The sequence below is a fragment of the Anas acuta genome, chromosome 9, assembly GCF_963932015.1.
Source record: "Anas acuta chromosome 9, bAnaAcu1.1, whole genome shotgun sequence".
In the NCBI taxonomy this organism is placed as follows: Eukaryota; Metazoa; Chordata; class Aves; order Anseriformes; family Anatidae; genus Anas; species Anas acuta.
Window position 1 is genome coordinate 12,047,745 of NC_088987.1, and position 25,461 is coordinate 12,073,205.

At 48.1% G+C, this 25,461-nt stretch overlaps 1 protein-coding gene across 3 annotated transcripts in view; it reads right to left on the reverse strand.

Annotated features, from left to right (window-relative positions):
• The window catches only part of FGF12 (fibroblast growth factor 12), a 223,109-nt gene that overhangs the window by 196,890 nt on the left and 758 nt on the right, over window positions 1–25,461 (reverse strand). The window contains exons 1-2 of one of the 3 annotated variants that reach the window (XM_068691765.1): window positions 9,254–9,378; window positions 8,982–9,121 (exon numbers count right to left, since the gene is read on the reverse strand). The exons of 1 other annotated variant lie outside the window; for it this stretch is intronic. In XM_068691765.1, coding sequence (XP_068547866.1) covers window positions 8,982–8,994 — 13 coding nt within the window. In that variant the 5' untranslated portion in view covers window positions 8,995–9,121; window positions 9,254–9,378. Of the gene's footprint in view, window positions 1–8,981; window positions 9,122–9,253; window positions 9,379–25,461 lie in introns of those variants that run through there. One more of the 3 variants, XM_068691764.1, reaches the window with a different exon arrangement.

Consider the following 25,461-nt stretch of genomic DNA (forward strand, 5'->3'; position numbering starts at 1 on the left):
GATGAATCATGTAAATGAAATTGGCAGGTAAATCTGGATACCTGGCGCTATGTTCAGAAGCATGGGAGAGAGGTGTCTCAGCACATAGCCACTTGTTATAAGCATACTTCATAGTCATTTCTAAGATGGGGTGAATATTCTGACTTTTGAAGACAGCACATAGTGATTTTAATAGCAGTTGCTAACGAAATCCTCAAAGCAATACGATTTCAACCAATAAGGCAAACTATTTGCCCTCAAAGCAGCAGGAAGAAAATCAGAAGTAAATCAGCTGCTTTGTATTTTAACATTCCCTTGAAACATTATGAAAAAGAGTTTCCTCCAAACCTACTTAATTAGTTAATAATTAAGGGCTCAAGTCATTTAACTGTGTCTTCCAGCCCATAATCATGCAATTAGCTCCATTGTCTTCTCAGTTAGGTAAGGCAGCAGAGACCTGGCCTTTGCCTACTGACCAAATTGCTCATTCACTTCTCCAAGCACAAGCTCCGGGTAGCTCCACATGGGCTTTATTTAAAAGCTTGACTGGAAAAGACTCAGGACAGTAATTTTTAAAACCTCTCCACTGATTTCTCCCTCACTTCTCATATGGCAACAAAATGGCTACGATTTACAGTATGCAATTTCTCCACCGGGAGACACTGATGGGAAGAAAAAGTTTAAAAATTAACAGCTGACTTTGTCAGTGCAATTATTTGGGAATGTATGGCATTGGTTAATAGACAATGTCAGAACACCAGGCTCACTGGTTGATAATAAAAGGAAATACGAATTGAAGGCCAGAAGATATCTGAAAAGCTCAGCTTCAGCCTTCAAAAGAGATCAAATATGCTCAAAGTGCTACAGAAAGCAGGTCTTGCTGAGGAAGCTTATTCTGCTGTCAACCCAGTTACGCTGCATGGCTTGTTAGTATCAAATTAGGAAATCAAGTTTTCTTTTACATAACTTTTACATAAGTATTCCCTCCCCCCCCCCCCCTCCATACACCAGAAGGTGCTGGATTCTGCCCTTTTTTGGTGGTTTTCTTGATATGTTTGCTACTTTTCTCTAGTTTACGGTGTATTGGAACCACTAAAGTTTAGGAAACTGAACACGAGACTACTCTAAAGCAGCAACAAAGTGCACACTTCTGCATTATTGCAAGGGTTCTCAAGAATAAGTTCATACCACACGCCTTTTTCTAGGCAAAGTTTCAGAAAACCAAACTGAGCCTCAAAGATTACCTGAGATGAAACTGAGTAATTCTGGCCATTTGCAATATTTGATGTTTTGTGTTTGTTTCTTGGCATTCTAAAGCCACAGCTGTGACACGTTCCTAACTGAAGGTCAGGCAAGTTTCACACCCGCTGAAGCTCTCTCCCAAAATACACATTCGGGACTGCCCATCAGTAAAGAAGGAAGTTCTGAGGGCTGTCCTTCAAGGCAGAAGATTATTCCCCTGCTGAATTTCATGTAAGATTTGACATACCCACCTGTAATTTTCCCCCCACTGTATAGATCACAGCCAAGTTGCAGCTGCAATGCCTGGAGCCAGATCTTCAATGTCCAGGCAGTGATAAACACTCGGCTATGAAACGAGGATATGGATAAGTAGCTGAGTGGATGATGAATTCAGAACCAGAGTTGGGGTTCAAACTCCTCAGTAGGATCATGTCAGAAATCAGCATCAGCTGGAAGAGACCTCAAGGAGGTCTCTAGTTTAATGTATGCCTGAAGAAGGATTATCATGAGTGTTGAGCACACCCATCCTACCAATAACCCTTGGCTTGCTGAACTTGGAGAAAAAGAAAATCAGCAATGGTACTTCACACTGGAGCATGCATGGCATAAGAAACTTAATGACCAGAAATGCTTCATTCTTCCTGATGAAGCCTTCTTGCTTGTCAGCCTCTTTACAGATACTGTTAAATTCATTGAAAGCGTTTCTGCATTAATAATATATTCTTAGTGACTGAGAAGCAAGGACTTTCCCTCATTATGCCAATAAAACATTCAGCACTTCTGACTTTTCTTCATAAATCCCCCAAGCAGCCGTTCTCAGTGAACTAACCTTACCTATTCAAGACTGATGGCAAATAAAGTCCATCTGTATCAGGTTTCAACAAAGGGATGAAAAAAGCTGCACGGCTTAAGAGAAACAGTTATCCAAGTTAGAAATACTATTCCATGCTTTCCTGATTTGTTTTGCACATGCTATTAAAAATAATGAACAAAATGCCTTACTTCTGGAAGTACACATCCTGATACATACACAAGACACTGCAGTATTGCTCCCAGGCCTCCACGCTACTGAGCAAACAGCCATCATCTCAAGCCACAAGATCTCTTCTGAAACATGACGACACTGTAAAGAGTTTAATTTAATCTCAAGAAAAAGCTGGAGCTTTCAGTGTGTATCCCGCATAAATATCAAATCATAAGGTTCATCCAAACCTGGTACCCAGGAGCAGAAACTCAATGAATTAGCTCAATGACTTCTACTCTTGAGTACAAAGAACACTTAGAAAAAGCAAGGAGGAATATAGGAGCTAATAAAAAAAGGAACCATCTGTGTATCACTGATAGAAAAATAGTAAATGCTTTCTTTAGTCATCTTAGCATAACAGCATTATTAAAATCTTTATACTTTGAGTGAAAGCATTAATTATTACACCCATCAGGAATATTTTTCATTGTCAGTTTGCCTTTTACCATGCTAATAAACACCAAACTTTGCATGTAAAAATTAATCATGTTATCTCATTTACAGGTCAAAAGACACAGACTAAAATAGTTTCTGCAATTCTCCTAAATAACTAGATTTTGCATATCAAGTTTTATGGCATATTAGAAATGAATGCAATTCAAACAGGATTTGAACAGCTGAGTAGATAGAGAGGGAAAGATAAGAGCAGATAAGAAAAATCTTGCAGTAAGCTAAGCCTTTTGAAAAAAAGGCTTTTAAAAAGTTCCTTTTTTTTTATTTCAGGACTCTAAATGAACTAAGAATGAAACAGTTGCATGCAGGTCAGTACTCAGAGTAACCACAGATCAGGCTTCCAGCCACTGCACATATAAATGGTATCAGAACAACTTCACGCATTAAAAAAAAATAAAGTACTCCAGCATTTCATTCAAGCTAAATGCAACTTCCACAGCTCCCACGTAACTCAGGGAAGTGGGGTGGAGGAATCTGTCTGCTTCTTAGGTATTTTAATAATAGCCAGATGACTAAGTCCTCCTCCCAATTTTATAATATTTAAGCCTATTTCTAGGGTCCTCTTTCCTCTTTGTTTTGGTAACACGGCAGGCTGCAGATATGAAGGAACAGGAGCACAGCCACTTCTTCCTCCTCACTATCACGTGCGTTGGAGCACAGCTGCTTTCTGGGGTACCATCCCCACCGCCCCCAGCATCAGCTGGGCTCCGGCCATCCTCTCATCCAGAAGCTGCCCAGGCCTTCCCATAGGGTTTCAGCAGCTCCCTGCGGATGGTTAATAAAGGCACTACAGACCCAGTTATCAGCTCTTCTAGGTGGCAGCACATAGGCAAGGTTTGCTCACTAGAACATTTGCCAGTCCCACAGAGCAACCCGAGCTCTTGCCATCACGGAGCTCTCCCAGGACATGGCCATATTTGCATTGCATTTAATGTGATTTCTAATGTCTGTGAAAGGAACAGACATTTATTTCACTTGCTCTCTGAAATGCATTAGAGAACAGCATACATGCAGTCGTGGCTTAGCACCTTACACTCATCCAGCATCTTTCAGCAGGTACAGAGTGAGGCAGAGGAACAAAACCTTCACAACACCCCGCTCTGGCTGAGGTGGAAACCCAGCCTCAGAGACACGAGTACCTCTCTATCCAAATGTGGGTGTTAAGATCAGGCAAAGTGCTCCCCTGCTACACACAAAGCTGGTTCCCCCTGTGCAAAAGCACAGCCTGGGACAAGGGGGTGGATAAAATACATCAGGCCATTTATCCCCATCCTTTAACACGCTTCCCCGTGTCAGACTTCAAGCAGGTGGTTTGAGAAGCGTTGGCATCAGCAACACATCCTGCACCACACAGCACGTCACCGTGAAAGGCAGAGCATGTACACAGCGCCTTTCCTAATGGAAAGGGAGCCACGTGGGGAAGCTTCTGACTGGCCTGATGGAGGTTCAGGTGTTCCCTAAGAAAAGAACAGTTTCATAACAAAAGCAACTGCACCACTGTTTGGTTTCCGTCACACAGAATAAACCAGATCAACAGATACGACCCCGGTCTCCACCAAAGCCACCCACCTTACAACCTATTTACAAATATTTGTGTTGAAGTACGTGCTGCAGGCCCACGATAACCAGGACACCTCCAGATGATGTAGTACATTTTCCATGATAAAGTACATTTGACATCAGCACCCCGAACAGCTCCAGGCCACAAGCTACTGCTGGGCTCACCAAGATCTTTTCTTTGATCACCAAAAGAAAGCCACGAAGGTGGGAAGAGCACACAGCAATCTCCAGAACCGCCTGTTCTCATTCGCTGCCCTCTCTCCCCTTGTCCACAAAGCCTGTCTGCAATCCTGATGCTCACTGGCTCTGTTAAGTTTTGATCACAAATTCTTCAAGGTGACAACGCTGTCCTTTTGGGGCACAGGACGCAGATAGCTGCGCAGAGAAAGCTGGCCCATGATGCTGGCTAAGGAGGCTTCAGGGGGTGTAGATTGATCAAACCACCCTGCCCATTCACATATCTGCAGAAGAGCAGGATGCAGAGACCTCAGCTGTTTGCCAGTCCCAGGAAGGGCAATTCCATGCCCTTGGGTAAACCAGACCTTACTAGTGTTTTACAAACCTCATTTAAAAGCCTAGACATTACATATCTGTGAACAGCAACATTGTGGCTTCCCTGCAAAAGCAGAAAGCTTTTTCCTAGTCTTTGTAGCTAGAAAAAAAACATGACTTAGACAGCACCTGCCTGGGACAGTCACTCTGCAGAGATGTCCGCTGCAGAAACCTCAAAGCCCTGCTGCTCTGGGACTCTCTAGCAGAAGAGAGCTTTAAGGCCAGATCCTGTCTCCTACCACCCAACCTTCTGGGCAGGAGGCTGCTCTTCCTGAGGGAAAGAAGACCTATTGCACCAGGGATACATCTCCAACCCGACACCACAACCAACAGGGCAGGACCACAGCTCAGAAAACCGACAGGAGCACACTCAGATGCCAGGGGGGCAGTCAGCAGTCTTCACTGTCCCAGCAGACCAGCCACACAGCTGACAAGGAGTCTTTCTACACTTCCCAGCCATCAGCACGCATCCAGTTCTGCCAGCAGCCTGCCCTGCACAACTCCTCTCCACAGGAGAGCACCAAAAGCTGGCTGGGCCCTGGCAGGAGGGCAGCGTGCCCCTGCTCCCCATGCGGCACACAAGTCCCCATCCCCACCTCAGACAAAGTCCAAGGGTTGACTTCTCTCCCTCGCTGCAAGAAAGGGATTTCCTTATATCTTCAGCACTAGAGAAAAGGGGAGAGGAGCTTCGGATGAAGGAGCTTTGGATGAAGGGAGCGTTCCCTGCAGCAAGGCTCCTGCAGTCCCTCCCCGCTCCGTCCCAAAGCCCAGGGCTGTGCAGCTCAACTCTTGTTTGGCTGATTTCTTCCCCAGCCTCCGAGTCCGAACAGCTCTGTGTGACATCCCCCTCCCTGCTACGCATCCTTCTGACTGACTGAAGAACCTGGCAAGGGACCAAGTATTCTTTAACCTCCACATTAACTATTGTTAGCTTTGGCAAAGCCCAGCTCCCGGGATGCCGTGAGCGGTATCGCTTACTGCTGCAGCCCGCAGGAACTGCTGTAGCGGCGAGATTCAGGGAACAGGGATCAGGTAGCAGATGCACAAACACAGCGCTCACCCACAGCGTCCTCCCTCCCCCATCACCTACGGAGCTTTGGGAGCAGCTACAACTCCTTTAAGCTCCTCTCCGCTGGACAAGGTTCGGGGACTCAGTGAACAGGACTGAGCACGTTAATAGAAGCTCTAAGTTAGACGAGGCCAAGCGTTACTTCCAGGCCACTCGGATGTGTTGGTAGCATTGCAGATTCATAGAGGGCAACAATTATTTATCTTTCTGGACACTGGGGGAGGTCAAAACGTTTTTCCCTGGGTTTGACTGTTAGACAGAGGCACAGGCTGCTCCAACACCTCCCTCTACAGCTCACGCCAGGACCCCCTTGCTTGCACTCTTACTGCAACAGCCCAAGAGACTGCAAAGTCCTTAGTCCTGCCCCCACTGCACAAACCCCAGGGTGCATCCATCTCCCCTTATTCCCAACCACCAAAATCAGCTCCAGCAGCTCTGAGCAGCTCCAGAGATGAGCCTCCAGCCCCCTTTTTACTGAGGCCTTTTTTTTTTTTTTTTTTGGCAAAGCTTTGGCACCGGCCACATCCAGGCAGCCAAGTTGTCCTGGGATTGCAAATCCCAGGCAGGAACATCTACAAAAATCACTCGACACAGCTGAATTCAGGGCCCAAGAAGGGAGGTGTTGGTTTTAACAGACTTCCTATTGCTTAATGTAGCACATGCTCTTTGCCAGTACCTGCACAAAGCTGAACTTGGATGTTTTAAGACTTGCAGTGGGGAGGGCTGATGGGGTAGGAGAGGGCCGCAGGAGAAAACATTCAAAAGCACGAGATGACTTGAGAGAAAGGCCATATCAGAGAGTACACAAGCAGCAGTGTCCTAACAAGACTTGCAATGCAGAGGCTTGCCTAATAATGTACATGAAATGTAAACAAGTCCCTAGTAAGGCAATGCAGTTGCAGGTCCATCCAGGGTCAGTCACAAAAGCTCAGGATGTGAAGGGGCTGGGCTGGTTTGCACCTTCCCTCTGGGGAGGCAGCCTGCATTGTGCCTCACTACGCAAGAACACAACTTCAGCCCGTTAGATCTGCGCACCACAGGCCTTCCTGTGCTGCTCTGCCATGAAGGGAGTTTCAAGAATTACTTCAGTGTCAGTACAACTGGACCCCTATCACAACCAAGCTATCTGCCTTCTCATTTTTCCATTGAGATGCCAAAGTTGCTGGCATACTTCCTTTAAAGCCATCTCTGCTTTGGACCTGTCCCATTCTGGTGGCATGATTTCTGCCAGGGTTGCTCTGAAGAGCCCTTTTCTCTGCCTAGATAAATCAAACCCACAGAGGATGTTACCCACTTCTACACAAACACAGAAAACCTCTAACAAGTGCAAACTGCTGAGATGTTTTAAAAACCATAGCAGGATGACTCTTGGCATTGTCTCCCACCAGCAGCCCTTCCACCAAAGCCAAAAGCTCAGGAGCAGAGCACCATGGAGCCTGTTTTGGAACGAATCAACACCAGTACCAGCAGCCTGAATGGCTGCCTTGCCCAGCTGCTTGTTCCCAGCTCAGGCAACAACTGCATCGTAACTGATCTGTTTGCACAAGATGGGAATCTGGTGGCTCTCTACCAGGTGCTGCTTTCGCCACCAGCTAGCTGGATCCTTTTCCTTGGATTTCATTGCAGATGTTACCTTTCTGTCCCCTGCACAACTCCTCTGGTTGTGTGAGCTCTATCAGAAGTTCCAGAGAGCTTTTTGCCTGCATGTGCAGCGCATGACAGGGCACATAACGTGCTATTTTGAAGTCACAGTCAACTCGCTTCGCATCAAGGCATGTACCAGCAGGACATGCAAAAAGCTAAAGGTGTCCCATCTCAGGTTAACTGTGAAAACAGTGTCGGCAGCCAAAAAAGAAACCAAGACTAGGCTGCTATGAGCTTTTGATCTAAATCATGTCTTTGCTGGCTCATTTAAAATAAAAAAACTTACCTGTCCTTAAGCCCTCCTAATTCCATTGATTACTGCCCACAAGAAACTGTACTTTGTAGGACATGCTGCCTCCATATGATTGAAATAGCTTTCCTTAATCAGCATATAATCAGATATTCCCACACAGGAGAACTATAGCCCTGATTGACAAGATAGTTACAAAAATAAACCTGAGGTTTAAATATAGCTTGCTCAGCTCCCTGGAAGGTATGTACTATTGTGTTATACAAGTCTACCATCATTTTCCTTGAATTAATATAGCCCATATTCCCCCGCTGCCTTGATATCTATCAATTAAGCAGCTACCGGAGTTGAGTTATAGAGGAGGGCTGGCAGCTAGGGTTAGGTGGGAATGGCAGCTGGCCTTGTCACTGCGTGGACTGACTTACCATTAATATTTCATCAGCAATTAACATTTACAGATTTTGAGTTCACGTACCAGTTGAACATGTGATGTCTGATGCAATTGTAGAGGTAGGTAGGTAAATAAACGTGCAGGACTACATAGCTACGTGCAGAAAATATACATCCTTTCGTGTGGGGCATATACACCTGGGTTGGATCCATGTCTCTGCACGCAAACACGAAGCTCGGCAGGCGATATTTAACGATTCCCTCTTCCTAAGGTGGACAGTTCAATAGCACAGGACTCGGTGCATTTGTTCCGATCTATCAGGATGTTCTGATGTGTTAAATATGCAGCGTAATGAGGGCAGAGCTCTATAGCCCCACTCTTCCCATCTCCGAAAAAAAAAAAAAAAAAAAGCAAAAACCTGGGGTATTTTTGAAAACCATCCTAATTACGAAACGCTCTTCATCTCTTAAAAACATCCCCGCCGCTGCCCGAGCACGAAACACGGGACAGACCTCCTGTTTATTATGCAAATCCCCGGCATTAAGAAAACAAATCGCCAACTACCAGCTGGCTCGCCCTCCGCGCAAAGAAACCGAGAGCAAAAGGCGCCCTTCGCCGTGCCGCCCCACCTCGGCAGGCACCGACACCCCTCGGGGGGGGGGGACACGGCGCCTTCCCCGGGCCCCCTTGCCCAGCGCTGCTGCAGTGGCACGGCTCGGCACGGCTCCCGGCAGCTCCCAGCCCCGCTCCGCGCCCGGAGCCCGGCCCCTGCGGTGCTTCTCCTCTCCCCACCGCCCTCCCCTTCCCCAGCACCCACCTTTGCCTTCCATCTCGGAGCCCTGCTGCGAAGCGTCCCGGGGATGGGGGGGCAGTCTCCGGTGGCCGCTCTCCCTTCCTCACCCCGCAGCCCGGAGCCTGCTCCGCGGTGGGGACGACGGCGCCGTCACAGCCTGGGAGCTGCAAGCAAGCAAGCAGCGGGAGGAGGAGGAGGAGGAGGGGAGGGAGAAGGATGATGATGAGGAGGAGGAGGAGGAGGAAGAGGAGGAGGAGGAAGGCCGGGAGGCCGGGCTGCGGGGCGCTGCGCGTTACCTGGGCGCCGGGCGGGCGCTGTCCGTGGCGGAGCGGTGCTGGCGCTGCCGCTGCGGGGGCGAGAGGCTCCGCCGCCCGCCGCGCTGCCGGGGGCCGCCCGCATGCGCGCCCCGCCCGCCGCCCGCCTCCGCCGCCCGCACCGCGGCAGCGCCCGGAGGGGTGGGGGGGGACCGGGGAGAGCCCCCCGCCGCCGGGGGATGCAGAGAAGGGGGCGCCCCCAATTCCCGGATGGTCCCTTCCCCGCTCGCCCGGTGGGGTTGGGAAGCAGAAACCCCGGGAACGGTGTTGGTTTAGTTCGCGCAGGTGGGGAGGGGGACCCCGTAAAGTGCCCCGCTCGGGTGGGGGATAGAGCCCTGCTCGCCCCCCAAAAGGAGAAACCAAGCCAAGCCCACAGCACCCACGGACATTGAGGTTCCCGGGGAAGCCCAGCCTCAGGTTAAGGCCTTCCCTGGGTATGGATTGGGGAGATTAATTATGCTGATTCATAAAACATCCACCTTACAGATTGGAGTTTTTGCATCCACCACTGGATTTTGTTCTTTCTCTTACTAGCAAGCAGCCCTCTGCTAACACATTGATAAAACATTCATATCAATATCAAGTCACCTCTATGTAGATGGCAGATTGTGCACCTCAAGTTTGTCCCTACAAGGAAGTTTCTCCAAACCTGGAAATACTCCTCTATTATTCTCAATTTCCCCCCACACACACTTTTCTACCTGAACAGGGATAGTAAAACCCATTTCTGGGCTTCATTTCATGAGCTATGTTACTAAACGAGCATCTCAGAGCATCCCCTTTGTGTGCTGGGAGCTGCACATAGAGGATAGATGGCTCCTGTACCACCTATGTTCCTAAACCAAGGAGCAAGAATCCCTCTTTCCTGCTGTTTCCTTATACAAACTGGTGGTTGTGTTCACCTTCTCACCGGCAGCCTGATACTGGCCTAAGTCAGTGGTCCCAGAGGCTTTCTCAAGCACCTCATCCCAAGCTACCATAACCCACTGAGAAGAACAACATCTCTTCATCTATTCCAGGACTCAACATTCAGGCATTGTAGGTGAGCATTGAGTCCAAATACGTTACAGGGAACTGACAAAGCACAATTACCTCAATTTGACTTTCTAATCAAATCAAAATTTCTACTGCTTTGTAAGTTTTTCATTTGCTGTTGGACTTTCAACTTCCCCATTGCTGTCTTTACCCACTACAGATGCCAAACTGATCAGACTACACTTTCAGGAGTCAACCTGCATGCTCTCCAAGAAGCAATGAGGGGATGGGTCTTTCAAAGCCTGTATGTATTATTCCTTATCAGTGCTCCAATGTGCAATTGATACACACCAGAGAGCTCAATAACTCCTCAGCCAGTACTTTTATAACTCTCTGAACCAAACAATCACCCCCCTCAAACTAAAACCAGCCAGCCAAAGCTGGAGGAGCAGACTTGTAGTAGCTTTGTACATTTGTGTGAATCCAGTTTGACCACCAGACTGAACCACATGGTGGGAAAAGGGACAGAGATGAAGGGAGAAGTTGTTCAGAGACCATTGCACAGCACAGGAGAAGGAATACAGCCAGGAAGCCAGGCAGCTCTTGGACAACATTAAGGTTCCTGGCACCAAGAACAACTTTCACAGGAAGAAGTGAGGGCAAAGGGACACTGTAACTGGTAGGGTATGGCTGGGCTGGTCACCAACAACTTGTTCTAAGGCAGCATTTGCAGTATCAGGTGCTGGACCAAGGAAGCAAGACTTCTCAAAGCTGTACGCTCCCTGGAAAGCCAACAGCCAGCAATAATTCAGCTTGGCAGGAAAAGCTGGGGAGCTTTTTCCAGTGTCCTGAAAAGAAGAGCAGTAAAACGCTCCCCATGTGCAAAGGCTGGTTGCTTTTGTTTAGGTTTCATTTTCATCGTGAAGCTCTTCTTGATATAAACAGACTTGAATTAGGAGTTCAGGAGCACTCATTCTTGGGGAGTGATGCAAACCAAAACATTTGTCAGTTTTTATTTTGCTTTTGAACTCTGAAGCCTTCTCTCCTTTGACATAACAGGTAGGAAGGTAGGAGCAGAGTTGCAGAACACCCAGCCCCACCAGTCCATGCACATACTCAGTCACAGCTTATCAGATCTTTGTGGGTCACATCTTGGATGTCATAATCTCTCTTCCTGTTCATGAAGCCATTACAAAGCCTGAAGATCTACATTCTTAAAATTGAATAACAGCGTAACAGGAGAAGTCCTCTTATGTAGAACAGTTGCAGCCCCTTGAGGGCTCCTCTCCTCACTTAGAAGCAGCAAATCCAAGGGAACAAATCCAGTGGCTTTATCCAGCTGCCATTCACAGATCATCTTTCAAGCTACTTCCCACTGGAAATGAACATAATACTGCCCATACTGTTCTCTACATTTCAACTACATCCTGCCTTAAAGTCTCAAGAAGGCTGGACTAGCTCATGTTAGATCACATTACTGCTCCTCCTCTAGCCTCTCAGGAAAGTCAGATCTGTTTCTACTATGGCTTTCCAAGCAAGCAAGCACTGAATAAAAACATGTATTAACAGCATCTATGTAACACTACAAGTTGTTCTCCAAACCACAGGAGGATGGAGCACAGTAGCGCTCAGGAAAGGCAGGGGTGCTGACCCCAGACCCTCTCCCACCCACTCCTTTTGAGCCAAGGTAGGAGAGCTTCTGGAGCACCACTCTCCTGTACAGAGTCCAAAGCACTGCCAGCAGCATTTCCCTTTCTTGTTACCCATATTCCTCTCATGCTCCAGCTTTGGGAGTAGGCTGGAATTGTGGTACAAATAAGAATGTGCTCAGTCCAAGCACAGGCCACCCCATGCAGACCTTCACAGTGTCCTGGTGTTTCCTTGGCTCCCGTCATGGCAAGGGAGTCATGGTTGGGAAAAGCAGTTATTCACCCTTGAGGAATAGGATGGGGTGCATGGAAGTGAGGCTACTACATGGCAGAGGAAACCTCAGCCTAGACATATGAGAGGGGACTCAGCAAGGGCTCAGCTTTGCTGCTCCTACATGGTGCTCCACAGCTGGGAACATCGCCTCTAGGCCCCAGGAACCCACTGCTCTCTCCACTGATGGAGGCAGAGCCTGGCACTTCTGCCTGCCCCCTCTCTGCACCAGCTGGCTCAGGAGCTCCCCTGAGCGGAGACCTGACAAACCAAGCGGCTCTTTTGACACTGCTGCAGACAGTAAGCCCGCATGATGATCATACGTGGTGTCCCAGCTGCTGCCACTCCTGCCCATCTGCTCCCCTGGCACCGTGCCTTCTTCTCCAGAGGGAGCCTCTGTTGGCGAGGGCAGGGGCACCAGCCAAACCACAAGGTTGTGCCAGAAGCTGCGCACGTGCTCTTGTGTCTGCACAGGGTACTTCTGCAGGAAGGTGGATGCACCAGGAAGGAGCAGACCACCAGTGGTGGGATTTCATCTGCTCACTGCATTTTCTGGTGATGACCATCTAGAAAGGGAAGCACACCCATGCACAGAGGCACTAAATCAAGGGCTGGGGGACAGCTTCTGTACTGAGCACTACACAACACAGTTGGCCATCAGCCTGCTTCAGTCCTATGCTTTGATTGCCAGGGAGAATATCCAGGTGCCAATGACTCAACGGGTTCCCCAAATGCCCAGAAGCCAGCTTCAGCATCCAGCTCAGACAAATTCCTGCCGCAGATTCCACTGTTGGTCACAGAAAGGCACTTGCCCTGCCCAGAAACCTTGAAGATGAGGAACAGCGCAGTCAAAAAGCAGCTGCACCAAGTTCTGACCAAGGGGGAAGAATAGCTACTTGCCTCCATGGTCAGCATGGGCCTAACCTCAAAACCAGTGCACCCCCCTTGAGGAATAGGGAGCAGGGCTCAGCCACATGCTTCTGGAAGTCCCATTTTCTGTAGCATCTGTTCCCCCAAAGCGATAGGCATCATTAGCTAACTGCCATCATCAGCCAGCAGAAGACTCCTTTAGGACAGAAAACAAGACCGCTCCATTACCACACCAGTCTCAGAAGACATCCAGGAACTATGAGCTGTGCTCAGATAAGCACAAACCAAAAGAGCAGGTTGCAAGAAAATAGGTTGGGACACTGCAGCAGGACCTCTGGTGTTGCTGAGATAAGGAAGAGTGGGAGTAAACAGAGCAGAAGCTTTTATCAAAGAAAATGAGTATTTGTAAAGTACAAAAAATTGTTCTACAAGCTGCCATCCATCCCTTGTGATGTACAGGGCTTCTGATTGTGAGCAACAAACACCACCACAAGCTGCCACCTCACCAGCTGAGGTCACTTCCTCACATCCCCCAAGTAATGGCTGCACGCAGAGCGCAAGTGCCTTAGGAGCTGGTGTGTGGAACAGAGACCAAAGCATGCCACAGTCTTTCAGCAAGTGCAGTTTAATTACATAAAACTGCTGATCAAACGTTGAGATTGATCAGAGACAGCATTATATTAGCAAAGGAGAAAGCACTAAAAGCCACAGAGGTACCAAAACAAGGGAGCAGTTTTGCAGTTACATGCAGCTGAAGTCTGAAATCACTGTGGAATAAAATCAGGAAGGTAACCAACCTTTTATAGGCTCACAGGAAGGTCCATCCAAGCACCAGCACTGGGCTGGGAGAGTACCACCAGCTTTCTACTGCTACTGTTCTTCATAAGCATCCTTAGACAATTGCATCAGTTTGTTCAAACACTGAAGTCAAAGCCTAGATGTTTGATTCACCAGGTTATTAAAAGTCACAAGAAAGGTCAGATGAGAAGCCCTAGGATTTGTGCAAAGCTCCCAGTATGTCGGAATACACCAGCCCCTTCAGCAAGCAGCTCCCCAGAACATAGCTGGAGAACTCCCCCCAGCTTTGTCTGTCTTGCCAGGCTGGGAAAAAGGCAGTGCATTAGGTAACCACCTGGAAGAAACCCTAGCACTCATTAACAAGAGTCTTGGTGTTGATTTTAATGGTAGCTGGATCTGAGCCAAACACCTCAACTCCAAAATGCCATTTTCTGGGAGGGACTGGGCGTCCTGAGCTCCTCAGAGCCCAGGGAAGCGGGTGATTTTTCTTCATCCTTGCAGAAAGTGCTTTCAGGGCCAGCTCCTGGGCCCTCTGAGCCCCACCACAGACTTCTGGTTATTCAGTTTAGTAAATACCTGGGTCACCTCCTCTGCCAGCTGTGGGCAGAGAGCTTTCAGAAGGCAGGTTATTATACCATTATAGAAGCTTAAGGCTTTCATGCCAAAAAAAAAGTAAATATGAAAATAAGCTGCTCAATGGAGCCACTTAAGCATTAGTCCCTTTTTGACTTAATTGAAAAAGGTAATTACATCCATTCAGCATGCTTTGCACAAGAAAAAGGAGGCTTTTCAGGGCAGAGGCAGGAAGGAGCTTCCTGCTGGCAGCTCACCTGTGGCAGCAGCAGGCAGCCTGCCCTGCTAAGAGCCAAGTGCTAGGATGCAGGCAGGGGATGGACTATTTATCTTAAAATCCTATTACCTATTTGCCTGCTCCTGTCTCCTACAATAAAAAGCTATTAGCTCATCACTACTCTTCAGCCATCAAGGCTGAGCAACATTCATACCCTTTATATGCTATTACAAGACATCCCAGCAGACTGACCTCTGCTGAGGCCCAGCTCCCAGCAGGCAATTTCTTTGCCTTACTCCTACCACGTAACAACAATTTCTAGAGCGCTGAACTCTGCCCTCTGACCCTGAAGTCCTGTGAGATGCACGCCAAGAAGGCTATGTGGCACCCACCAAAATCCTGGGCAGGTGCCAGACCTCACCAGAATCACCGTGCTAGGGAACAGGCAGAGCCTTGGGCACAAGTCACCTTCTATCCAGCTCCAATGCTTTTTCCACTTGCCTGTGTTTCTCCTGCTCATTTTAATTCTGTTCTCCAGAATGTTACATTCAGACAAACGCAACCAAACCTGCAGAACCGAGAGCAGCAGCATTAGTGTATTCACAGTGCAGCTTTCCCCTGCCTCAGGGAATCAGATCTCACTGCGATAACTCGGGCTGAAACCCAGAGCTTGTCCAAATACAAAAGGCAGAAAAAATGGTGTATCCAAATACAAAAGGCGTGAAAAAATAAGAAGTTCTGCATGATACCAGCACCTCTGGCAGCCATTTGACTTGACCACTAGAGCTTGAGTTCCTCTTGGCAGATACCACAGAAAGAGCATTGACAACAGCAGCAAAATTCAATTAGGAGACAGATATGCAATAGGAAACAAAGAAAAGGATTGAAAAAGGAAGAATGACAAAAGCTGAGGGTAATGCTAATTAAACTAATACACTCTCAGCTGCAAAATGGGAAGACAGACCAACCTGAGGTGTGAAGTTACTTATCTCCGCATTAGTTGCCCGGGCAGTGACACAAATTTTAAGCACTTGAACAGCCCTGGTAAAGGCAGAAAGATATTCACATGCTCAACCTGAAGTACAAACTCATGCATTTTGCTTGATTAGCCCCTACACTCCCAGAGGAGAAAATAGAAGTGGAAAAAAAGCTGCAATCCTCCCCAAAATCAAACCCACAAGAATGGGCAGCATGCAGGGTTCCTCCATCCCTGACATTTAGGGTTGTAAGGTTTGCAGGAATACTCAATCCTGAAGTGAACATTGCCAGCTCTAGCTTGCCTGGGGGTGACGCCAAGCTCTAACCCCATTCTAACCTCCTGGCACCAGCACCCAGCCCATCTGTAGCACCAAGAAGCAACACTGCTTTCCTAAGAGCAGATTGCTTCCTGCTCCTGCATCTTTTAGGTTGGATATAAGGTGTGTGGTGGGAACAGTAGCCCTTGTGGCAGCCCAGACTGAGCTACAAGAAGAATCCTTTTCTTTTGGAGGTGGGTCTGGAACCAACAGGAAAGCACCAGTCACTCACTGAACACGCCCAAAGGCCATGAAGTGTAGCAAACCCTAGTTTTCTATCAGCTCTGTATCCAGAAAGGGACTTCACCTGCCTCCTGTCCCCAAATCCACTGGACACTAGGCATAAACACTCTTCAGTGGCTTATTCTATAGAGTCTGCCAGGACGCTGAATGTGTCTGCTCTTCTCTGCAGAGGTTTTTCCTACAGAAAAGCTTGGTTGGCTTGTTTGCTTAGCTTGTATACATAAATAGCAATTTCTTTAAGCCTTGCTTTCATTGATTGATGGGATCTCACTGTTTTCATCCCAGAAGCTTTGGGCTGCAACCAACCCAAACAGTATGAAAATCAGCATGCCTGAGCCTGAAAGGATGAGCAGCATTTGGAAGATGTTGCTTGCTTCCCCCTTGCCAGCTGTGGCCACAGCATAGCCAGGAGAGGCAGGGGGATTCAGCTACATCCCCACCCACACGACCAAACCACGCACCTTCACCACGAGGTCTGCAAAATACAGCTGCTTAAAAACTGGAGGGACTCAGCCCTACCTGCCGAGTACATCCCCTTCCACAGGAGAATGAGACAGAGCAACCTAGCTATAGTATTTTCTTAACATTGCAGGGTCATCTTCCAGGTGACAGCTAAATATGAATGCAGAAAGTCTCAGGTTCACTCTGATGGTATACCCAGCTGCAAGTTACCTGTTTACTCTCCAACACTTCTCCACCTCTGCTCTTGTTGCAGGCTTTTCAGCAAAGAATAACACAAAGTTTTGAGATTGTGGGCAGTGTCTGTAGCCTGCTGCTGGTTGGATAGTCAAATGGATTGCAGCAAGCATAGAGCTTTGAGGTAAAAGAAGCACACACCTGTATGTATTCTTCATTTATTCTACAGAGTCCAACATATGTTAAGTATAAAAAGTTGTTTTTGTTTAGTTTTCCCATCACAAAGAGCTGTCCAGGTGGAGTTTCAGAGGTCAATTCAAGAACCAAGTCCAGACAGCACTCAGCCTATACCCACGTGGGAGCAGACTCATTGTCTGATCAGCCTTATGTTCTTCCCATCCTCCAACCTTACCCTTGAAGATCCTGCTCTGGCCCAGCAGCCCTGGAAAGACAGATTTTCAGCTGTGTCACAGTATTACACACATCTGGCACACAAACCAGAGCTGGCAGAACAGCCAGGTCAGAGGATATGTCAAGGAGCACAGTTTTGCCTCTGCCTTCCCCCCCCAGCCATGCCCAAAGCTGACCTTCGTGTGTTTCAGGAGAGTCAGAGCAGGCTCTTCATTGCTCTTCCCCTTCAAAGCCCATTCTTGGGATCTCATTTTCTGCAGCACATAGAACTAATCTTGCCTCCTCTGCATTTCTAGAGCCTTTTTCTTAGCTCTTTGTTCAGGCAAAAGGGAATTCCTGTTCCTTAGTCAAAGTGACTATTTTCCACAGCTAGAACACCAGAACCAAGCAGCTTCTTCAGCAAACAGCACCACGAGGACATTCCTCTCTTGTCAGAGGAGCAGCTGTGCAGAGGATGAATGGTGAGAAGAAAATTCAGCTCCTTGGGCAGCTTTTACAGTATATTCTGCATTAGTGGTTGGCTTTGAATTTGAGGTGAACACTAGGGACACAGCAAGAAGGCCTTGAAGAAGTCCTGCACTCATCCTACAGAGGTATGTTGAAGGCATGTACATGCTAGCAATGCAGAAATGCCAACTACAAGAGATTTTCCTGAGCTAGGGAAAGGATCCCTCTGGGAGCAACATTCTGGATGGACAGGAGCAGCCCAAGGTCATCCCCAGCAGGGGAGGAGGCATGGGGAAATAACAGAAAAGATGCCAGGGAGGGCTGGTGTGGGAAGGGGGACTTCTGCAGAGCATGCGTGAAAATAGCCACAGCTTGGGAAGCCACTGACATCTCCAAGGCAAGTGACAGGCAGCTTGAGGGCCATTGCCACTGGGAAAGCAGGAATGGATTGAAAATGAGGGAAAACATAAGAGTTCTGAACTAGACCAAGCAGATAGCTAAATGTCGCGTTAAAGGGGTGTAGCTGATTAACCGTTACGGGCCCGTTTGGATTCAGAGTACTGAACCAGTCGGACATTCACCAAAACTGGGGGTCCGCTCAGACATTCACCAAAAACGTATTAACCACCTGGGGGTCCGCTCAGACATTCGCCAACAATGCATTAACCGTCTGGGGGTCTGGTTAGATTCAGAACACTGAACTATCACGGATAACCACCCTCACCCTAGTTGCATTAATGAGAGCTATCACAATGCAATCAAGTATGGTTTATTACAGCAACAGATAATCAGGTTCTTTTGGATTGCCGGTGATAGTGACTATCTGCAAAAGCAAGCTAGTATGCATGAAATACACAGGTGTTACAGGTGATTGTGATATCTTAGATTATGATATCTTAGTTATGATTGGTGTAAAGTTTTCCCGTCTCCGTTTAAAGTAATAGGCTCTGAGAAATTCAGGGCGCATGCTCAGTGAGGGGTGGTCGCACCTTGGAGGCGGGTAGCTTTTGGGATGGAGGTGTGTTTTGGTATTATAATGATATTATAATGAGCAAAAAGAACACTAGGGTACAGCATTTGTCAAAACATGACAGGTCTTTGGCTTAGGGTGGCAAAAAGTGCAGCTTTGTGCACAAGAACAATCGAGGCCCCACCTGATTACAGAGCCTAGCCGTGGTGTCTCCACTCCACTCCACGCTCCGTGGTGTTCCTTAGAGCTAGCACACCAAGTTTCCCCAGCGCGATAGCATCTAAGGTTGGGAGCCTAGGGAACGCTCAGATAATGCAGTTATGCCCTACCCTGAAAGCCTCTTCAATGCTGTACCTTTTCCTTAAAAGTGTGAATGTTAGTTCTATTTTCCTAGTTACTTCAGGCATTTACACCACACTAAACCCACAAAGAAATCTTCAGGCTAGACCCGTCTCCTCCTGTCTCAGCCCGAGAAGAGATGACAGAACACCTAAAGACAATTTACTGCTTGGATGAAGTCAGATGAGATGTGAAGGGAGGAGAAAAAGGGCCCAGAGACAGACTGATGTGGGACACCTGCACAGATTTGGATTGAAGAGGGATAAAGCACAACGTTTTCCAGGGGACTTTGTGGAAGACAGTCTAGGGAGGGAAGAGAAGAGCTGAGAGTGTCCCAGGCAGCAGGAGTAGGACATCAGGGGACAGAAGGGCTGCCTTTGATGCAGGCATTTAGCAAGTCAAGGTGCAGAGACAGGCTGTATTTAGAGAAACATGTGGGGGCTTGAACAGCAAGCTTGTTTGGTGAGGAAGAGCTGCCAGAAGAGAGGGTGGGCTGAAGGGGAAGAATAACAGCATGGATAGGAATAGATACAGGGAGTCTGGGAAATAGGAGAGGGTGCCTGCGCTCATATCCAGGAGACAAGGAGGAGAAAGGAGAGCACATCATCTCGCATGTCTTAAAAGCAGAAGAGATTTTGGTCAGAAAAAGAAATGAAGGCAGAGGAAGGAGGCTTGGAGTGACTCAAGGTGGCAGGAAGCCAGCTGCAGCTGAATCCCATGCCAGCAAGCAAGCTGGAGAAGGAAAACTATTTAGTCAGCAAGGTGGCAGAACTGGAAAAGTTCAGCACATTCAGCACAGCAGTGGAGTTTGAAACCCTCTGAGTAACAGAAGCAGAGGAAGCCAAGGCTGGAATGAACCAGGACTGGGCTTCAACAGGCTCCACGCTGCACTGGGATGAGAAAGTGAGAGGATCGGGGTGAAGGGGGACCAGCAGGAGCAACCAAAAGGACAGGCAGCAAACAGAAAAAATGCAACGTCAAGGCTGGGAGCAGCATAAACACTCAACGATGGCACATGTAGTAAACTGGCAGCAGCAAAAAATAATAAATAAATAGAAAGAGCAAGTGGGAAAGCAACGGGGTTGTTTTCCAGCGGGATGTTTTCCTGCCAACACTAAGAAAGCACAAACTGGCAAACAGCTCCAGAATGAAAGCATTTGCTGGGAACACCCACAGCCTGATCCTGAAAATTCACCATGCCATGACCATCTGAGCCATCAAAGTGCAGTAACACAGCACCCAGGGTGCCACCTCCCGGGGCCAGCAGCAGGCAGGGGTCACGTTGAGCTGAACACCCCAGCCCTGGTGCAGGAGGCTGCGAGGCAGCCCTGCAGGCTGGGAGCTGCAGCTAAAACACCTCCCCAGCTCCCGGCCACAGCCTCCCACAGGCACCACGATCCTGGCACCTGCACGCAGGCACCAGCCGTGCTCATTGCAGGGAGAGCAGCTCTCCTCTCCCTGCCCAGCACCCAGCCGTGCCATCACCACCTGGCACTCCTCTCCCCTCCTGCAGCACCCATCCCCTCTCTTGGTTTTCCATTGCTCCTTTTTTCAGGCTTTCTGCTCAGCCCTGTGCTGGAGCAGGCTGAGCACTCGCTGTCTCGCTGGTGTCCCCTGCTTCCTTCAGCACCAAGGCACAGGGGTGGGACATACAGCCTGTGCTCACAGCCCCTGGCAGTGCCCACGAAATGCCACCACTCCGTGCCAGCAGCCTCCCGAGGCCACACGAGGCTGTGCACGTACCTCTGCCCTCTCCTGGCTGGACCAAGAAATGGCGAGCTCGGTTTTTCCTCCATCCCCTGCACTGCAAACGCTCCTCTGACAGCCGATGTTCACGCTGTAGGCTTACTTTAACCATCCCTGCAAAATCGCGGGCCTGTAAAATGTGTGTATTTTATGCCCAGATGCCTTCCTATAGATCACACATGCACCGTGGTAAAAGCCCTTTGTTAATTGCGACACAAGGAGTACAGAAAGCAGCTTGCACCCAACTAGGCATGGAGCAGCTCCAAGCGCACCCGTTATTCTCTAGCATCTTACAGCAAGCATCCCAAATCCCAAGGCACCACCGGTCATTCTGCACTAAGACTGTGCTCAACTGCTAGGGCCAGGCAGAGCATGAGAGCATACATGGAGAAAATTGCCTCTGCGTTCCCTTTAGTGGCTCTTATTCCCATGTGCATATTTTCAGGCAGGTCACATAAGGTTTTAACCCATTTAGGGCTTAGCTAAGCTGGGTACATTGGGTACTTTTTTTTTTTGCATGACTTTACAGTGCCAGGTGCTCCAGGTGTGAAGCCATCCCAATTTGTCTTTTACAATTAAAAACCAACATGAACACAGTCTCTCTTCAGACACTTCTACAAACACATGCCTATAGCTCCATTCCCTATCCCTACCAGGAGAACCTTGCCAGAGCTGGGATCAGGACAGGGAGCACACCACGCAGCCCTCCCCCAGGAGTAGGTCTCCTTGCCTGCTGCTATCTCTGGCGGGCAGGTTAACACCATCTGCTCTTCTTGCTGGGCTGGATCATTCTCTGCTGTTCCAGTTTGTTTAAACTGGCATCACATACCCACACACCCATCCCCTCTCATGCACACTTGATGAGACCTCAAAGAAATCACATACAGGAATCTGTCTCACCCGAGCCACTCCACAGCTGGCTTCCCACCTATGAATGGTGAAAAAACAACAGGAGGCTCCAGCTGCGACCTCAGTAGCCACATGGGTATGTTCACTTAAATGCATTATTGAGATTGCTGCAAACAGAGCCCCAGGTGCTACAGATGCACAAAGGGGACAATCACCCATTATTCCTGCCTGATCCTGGCCTCGCAATCCCCATCCTGATTAAATTACTGAGGCCAGGATTATCAGCAAGATAATCAGATGCTGCGTCTAATCCAGATAACTCAGCCTGACTGGGTCTCACTGCACAGGATTTCACTGACCACCCAGCCAGGGCATCCCGAGGCATCACATCTCCTTTCCACCACTTCAAGGACTCGGACATCCATGGGACTAGTGCATAAGGGAAGGCTAAGGAAAGAATTCTCAAATTCAGTTGGATGCTATAGCTCACTTAACTGCTGTGGCTCTGAGAGCTCCCTGACCCAGCACACTCAGAGCAGAATCTCCACCTTTGGTTTTTGACAGAGCCTCGAGATCTCAATGCATCTGTCAAGGAGCAGGGAGGTGCAGCTTTGCCCATTTCAGGCAGCATTTTTGGTCAAGATAACCCCCCTCTAAGGTTTCCATTTTCTTGGCCTTAGTATTGCCAAACAAAGCTTGTACTTATAGAAACCATGAGACCACCTTAAGAGAAAGATCCCGGAGAGTGAGGATTATTCTGCTCTTGGAGAACTTCAATATTTGGACAAATGCAGGAGACTTGCAAAAATTCTATGATCACCCCTGCCCCTCTTCAGCCGAGACCCTTCCTTCCCATGTTTCTGCAAGTTCATCACCCTGGAACAAGAGCTAGGAGCTCAGTGATGCTCTGAGAAGGAAGTTCAGCTTCATGCACCTGAACTTCAGCTAGCAGCTGCATTGCACAACAAGCGGGGCTTTGTTTGATAACAAAATGGCCTGGACAGGGTGCAAAGACAGAAAATGTACCTGATCTTTCACCAAGCCCTGCATTGTTCTCAGTCAGCATGAGAGGGTATTTTAAAATCCCCTCTGCAGACCTGCACAGACTGAACTCCTGCTCTGCTTGAAAAATGAATCACTTGGAGGCTTTCATCACCTTATCAAAGTCCCTAGCGGCCCCTGCCTGCCCTCCCACGAAGAGTTTGATCTCCTTTTAGGAGGAGGATAAAGCTGTCCTTGAGCAAAGCTGCTTTTCAGAGAGGCATTGTGCTGTTTTCATGAGAACATCAGACACCTCCAGGTGTCCCTCAAACACGTATCTATCAATAGTTGCAGCTTAGATTTTTCCAAGCAGCTCACAGAAAATAGACCGTAGGCATCTGACTTCTGTGAACCGCATTTCTAATGTGCCCTTCAAACAGAATAGATGTCTAGATTACATTTCTGATGCTGCATAACTACGTGGGTCCAGCTTATCTCCAATTACAAGGGCAAACAGGGAGAAGAGGACTGGGAAGGAAGAAGTTGAGCTGAGAACAGACAAAAACATCACTGGCTGCCATCAGTTCACACACACTGCCAAAAGAAAGGTCACGCAATACTATCTTTCTGCATTGTTAAAATCTCAAAGGTAAAATGGCACTATCATTGCAAGGGTATAAATGGCTGCATGAAACAATCTTATCTCCCACCAGAGACAATGGATTGTCACCTGAGAGAACCAAATCTTTCAGCAGTGACAAAAAAAATCACCAGATCAAGAGCATCAATGCTGTTTTAGCCCATCTCCATGTGGAAATCAACAGCCTTCATTCACTAAGCTTCAGGGAAAGGAAATAGGAACAGCAGCTGGCTGAAGTCAGACACTGAGAACAGAGGTGTTCATTTTTGTAGTGAAACTCTTCATTGTGCATTTATACACAGTGGGTATAAAAAGATCATATCAAAAAGCACCCTTGTCATTAGATTTTCAAATTCATCCAGCAGTTGGAATCCAGAGCAGCTCCCTTTCTCTGACATGGAACAGAACCTAGGGAGACATATCCATAAGGAAAGTTAAAAACTCACACAGAAGTGTCTAGATGCAGTTGCTAGAACCTGATAGGAAAAGGGGGACAGGAGGAAAAAAGGTGTTAGCTTTTCTTTCCATACTCAGTCACAGAAACTTTGAAGCTGAGAGCTCTGATTTCTGCCTGTTTTCACTGACATGCTGCTAATCAGGCTGCGCAGAGCAACAAAAATGCATCTGCCACCTGTGGCACAGAGACCTGCCTGAAATTCTTATTTCAGGACTGACAAAACCAGCCACCATAGCCCCTGGTGGATTTACTTCTTTGGGCACAGTGAAGATGGATGGTGCAATCATATCCCTCAGCTATGTTCACAGGTGAGCGGAGATGGAAAAACATAACGATGGGATGGAAATTGTGGTCTAAACACCTTCTCAGGAGCAGGACATTAGCTTAAAAATAATGACACATGCTGGAAAAAATTGCTTTTCTAGGCTATTTTTCTTCCTTTGGAAAGGTGAAGAAATGAGGTGGTGTGGCATAGGAAGGAAGAAAGATATTAAAGTGCAATAAGCACAGTGATTGTGCTGATACACTGGAGAACACATTGTTGCACAGTTTGTGCTTCTAACAAGCCAGAAACTTTGTGGAGGCAATGAGGACTTTGAGAACAGAGTCTGGGACACTCAGGTGTTAACATTAACAAAAACACAACACACCTGTGCTTTGCTGAGGGCTCTCACACTGTTCAGGTCAGTGAAATCATTACTGCAAGCATTTCAGGCAGGGATAATCCAGAAGGAACAGTCAGTGCCCAGCACACCGGAGCTCTGGGAACTTGGCATTTGCCATACAGCACAAGGCATCCCCTCCAATCCCCCCCCCACCCCTTGTCCCACCATGGGACAACATTAGTGGAGGTAAAGCAAAGATGTCATTGCTAACTTGCACTGCTTTATTGGATGCCTCTGGACAACTGTGAGAAGACATTTTTCCACTCATACCTAGCTCCACATTTTATCACAGACCACAAATTACAATATTTTTTTTTAACCCACCATTTCAACAAGTGACCTATTAGAGAACTAGTGAGAACAGCATCTCCCCTCCCTGCCAGCTGTATTGCCCCACCAACACCTCACATCACACCATTCCCCACCACACCTCTACAGCATGGTTCTGCTGCTGCTGAGCAGCAATAGAGCTTGCAGAGAATAATTGTGAACTTAAAGATCCAGGACCAAAAAGAGCTATTTCTCTTCACAGGGCAAGGATGCGCTTCTGCTTATCAGCCTAACTAGTCTGTGCTTGGCTGTTCTTTGAGATTCAATGGCAAGTCCTCTCCCAGCCCAGCAAGAAGAAACCTGGCATTATTCAGTGCTCATCTTTTTTTGTTGTTTGCTACAGCACCTTTTCCTGCTCAGTCTTATTTGCAATTCTGCAGATGTCTCCAGGATCATGCACAAGGAGACCAACGCAGGCTCCCCCAGCTGCACTTACCCAGGCATACACAGAGCTCAGCTTTGTTCTCACAAGCCCAAGCTCACCTGCTACCACCAACCAGTATGCAGACTACACACTCCTGAGGTGCTGCATTTGCTTGCTCAGGAGAGTTCAGTTGCCCTCCTGAGCAGGGCAACTGCCTGGCTTCACAGCAGGACCCCTGCAAGGCTTCCACAATGCTACAGCCCACTGCACCCAGCAACACAGCACCGGGGCTCTTCTGATGTACCCTGTACCCAAGCTGGGTTCAGGTGAGCACCCCATGAGACAGATACAAAGTAGATCGTCTACAAGGTTCAGCAGGCTCATGCTTCTCAGCTTCCAATGGAAACGAATGCACTCTTCCTTGCAATTAATCATATAAGCCAAGGAATCATTTCTCCTTCCCT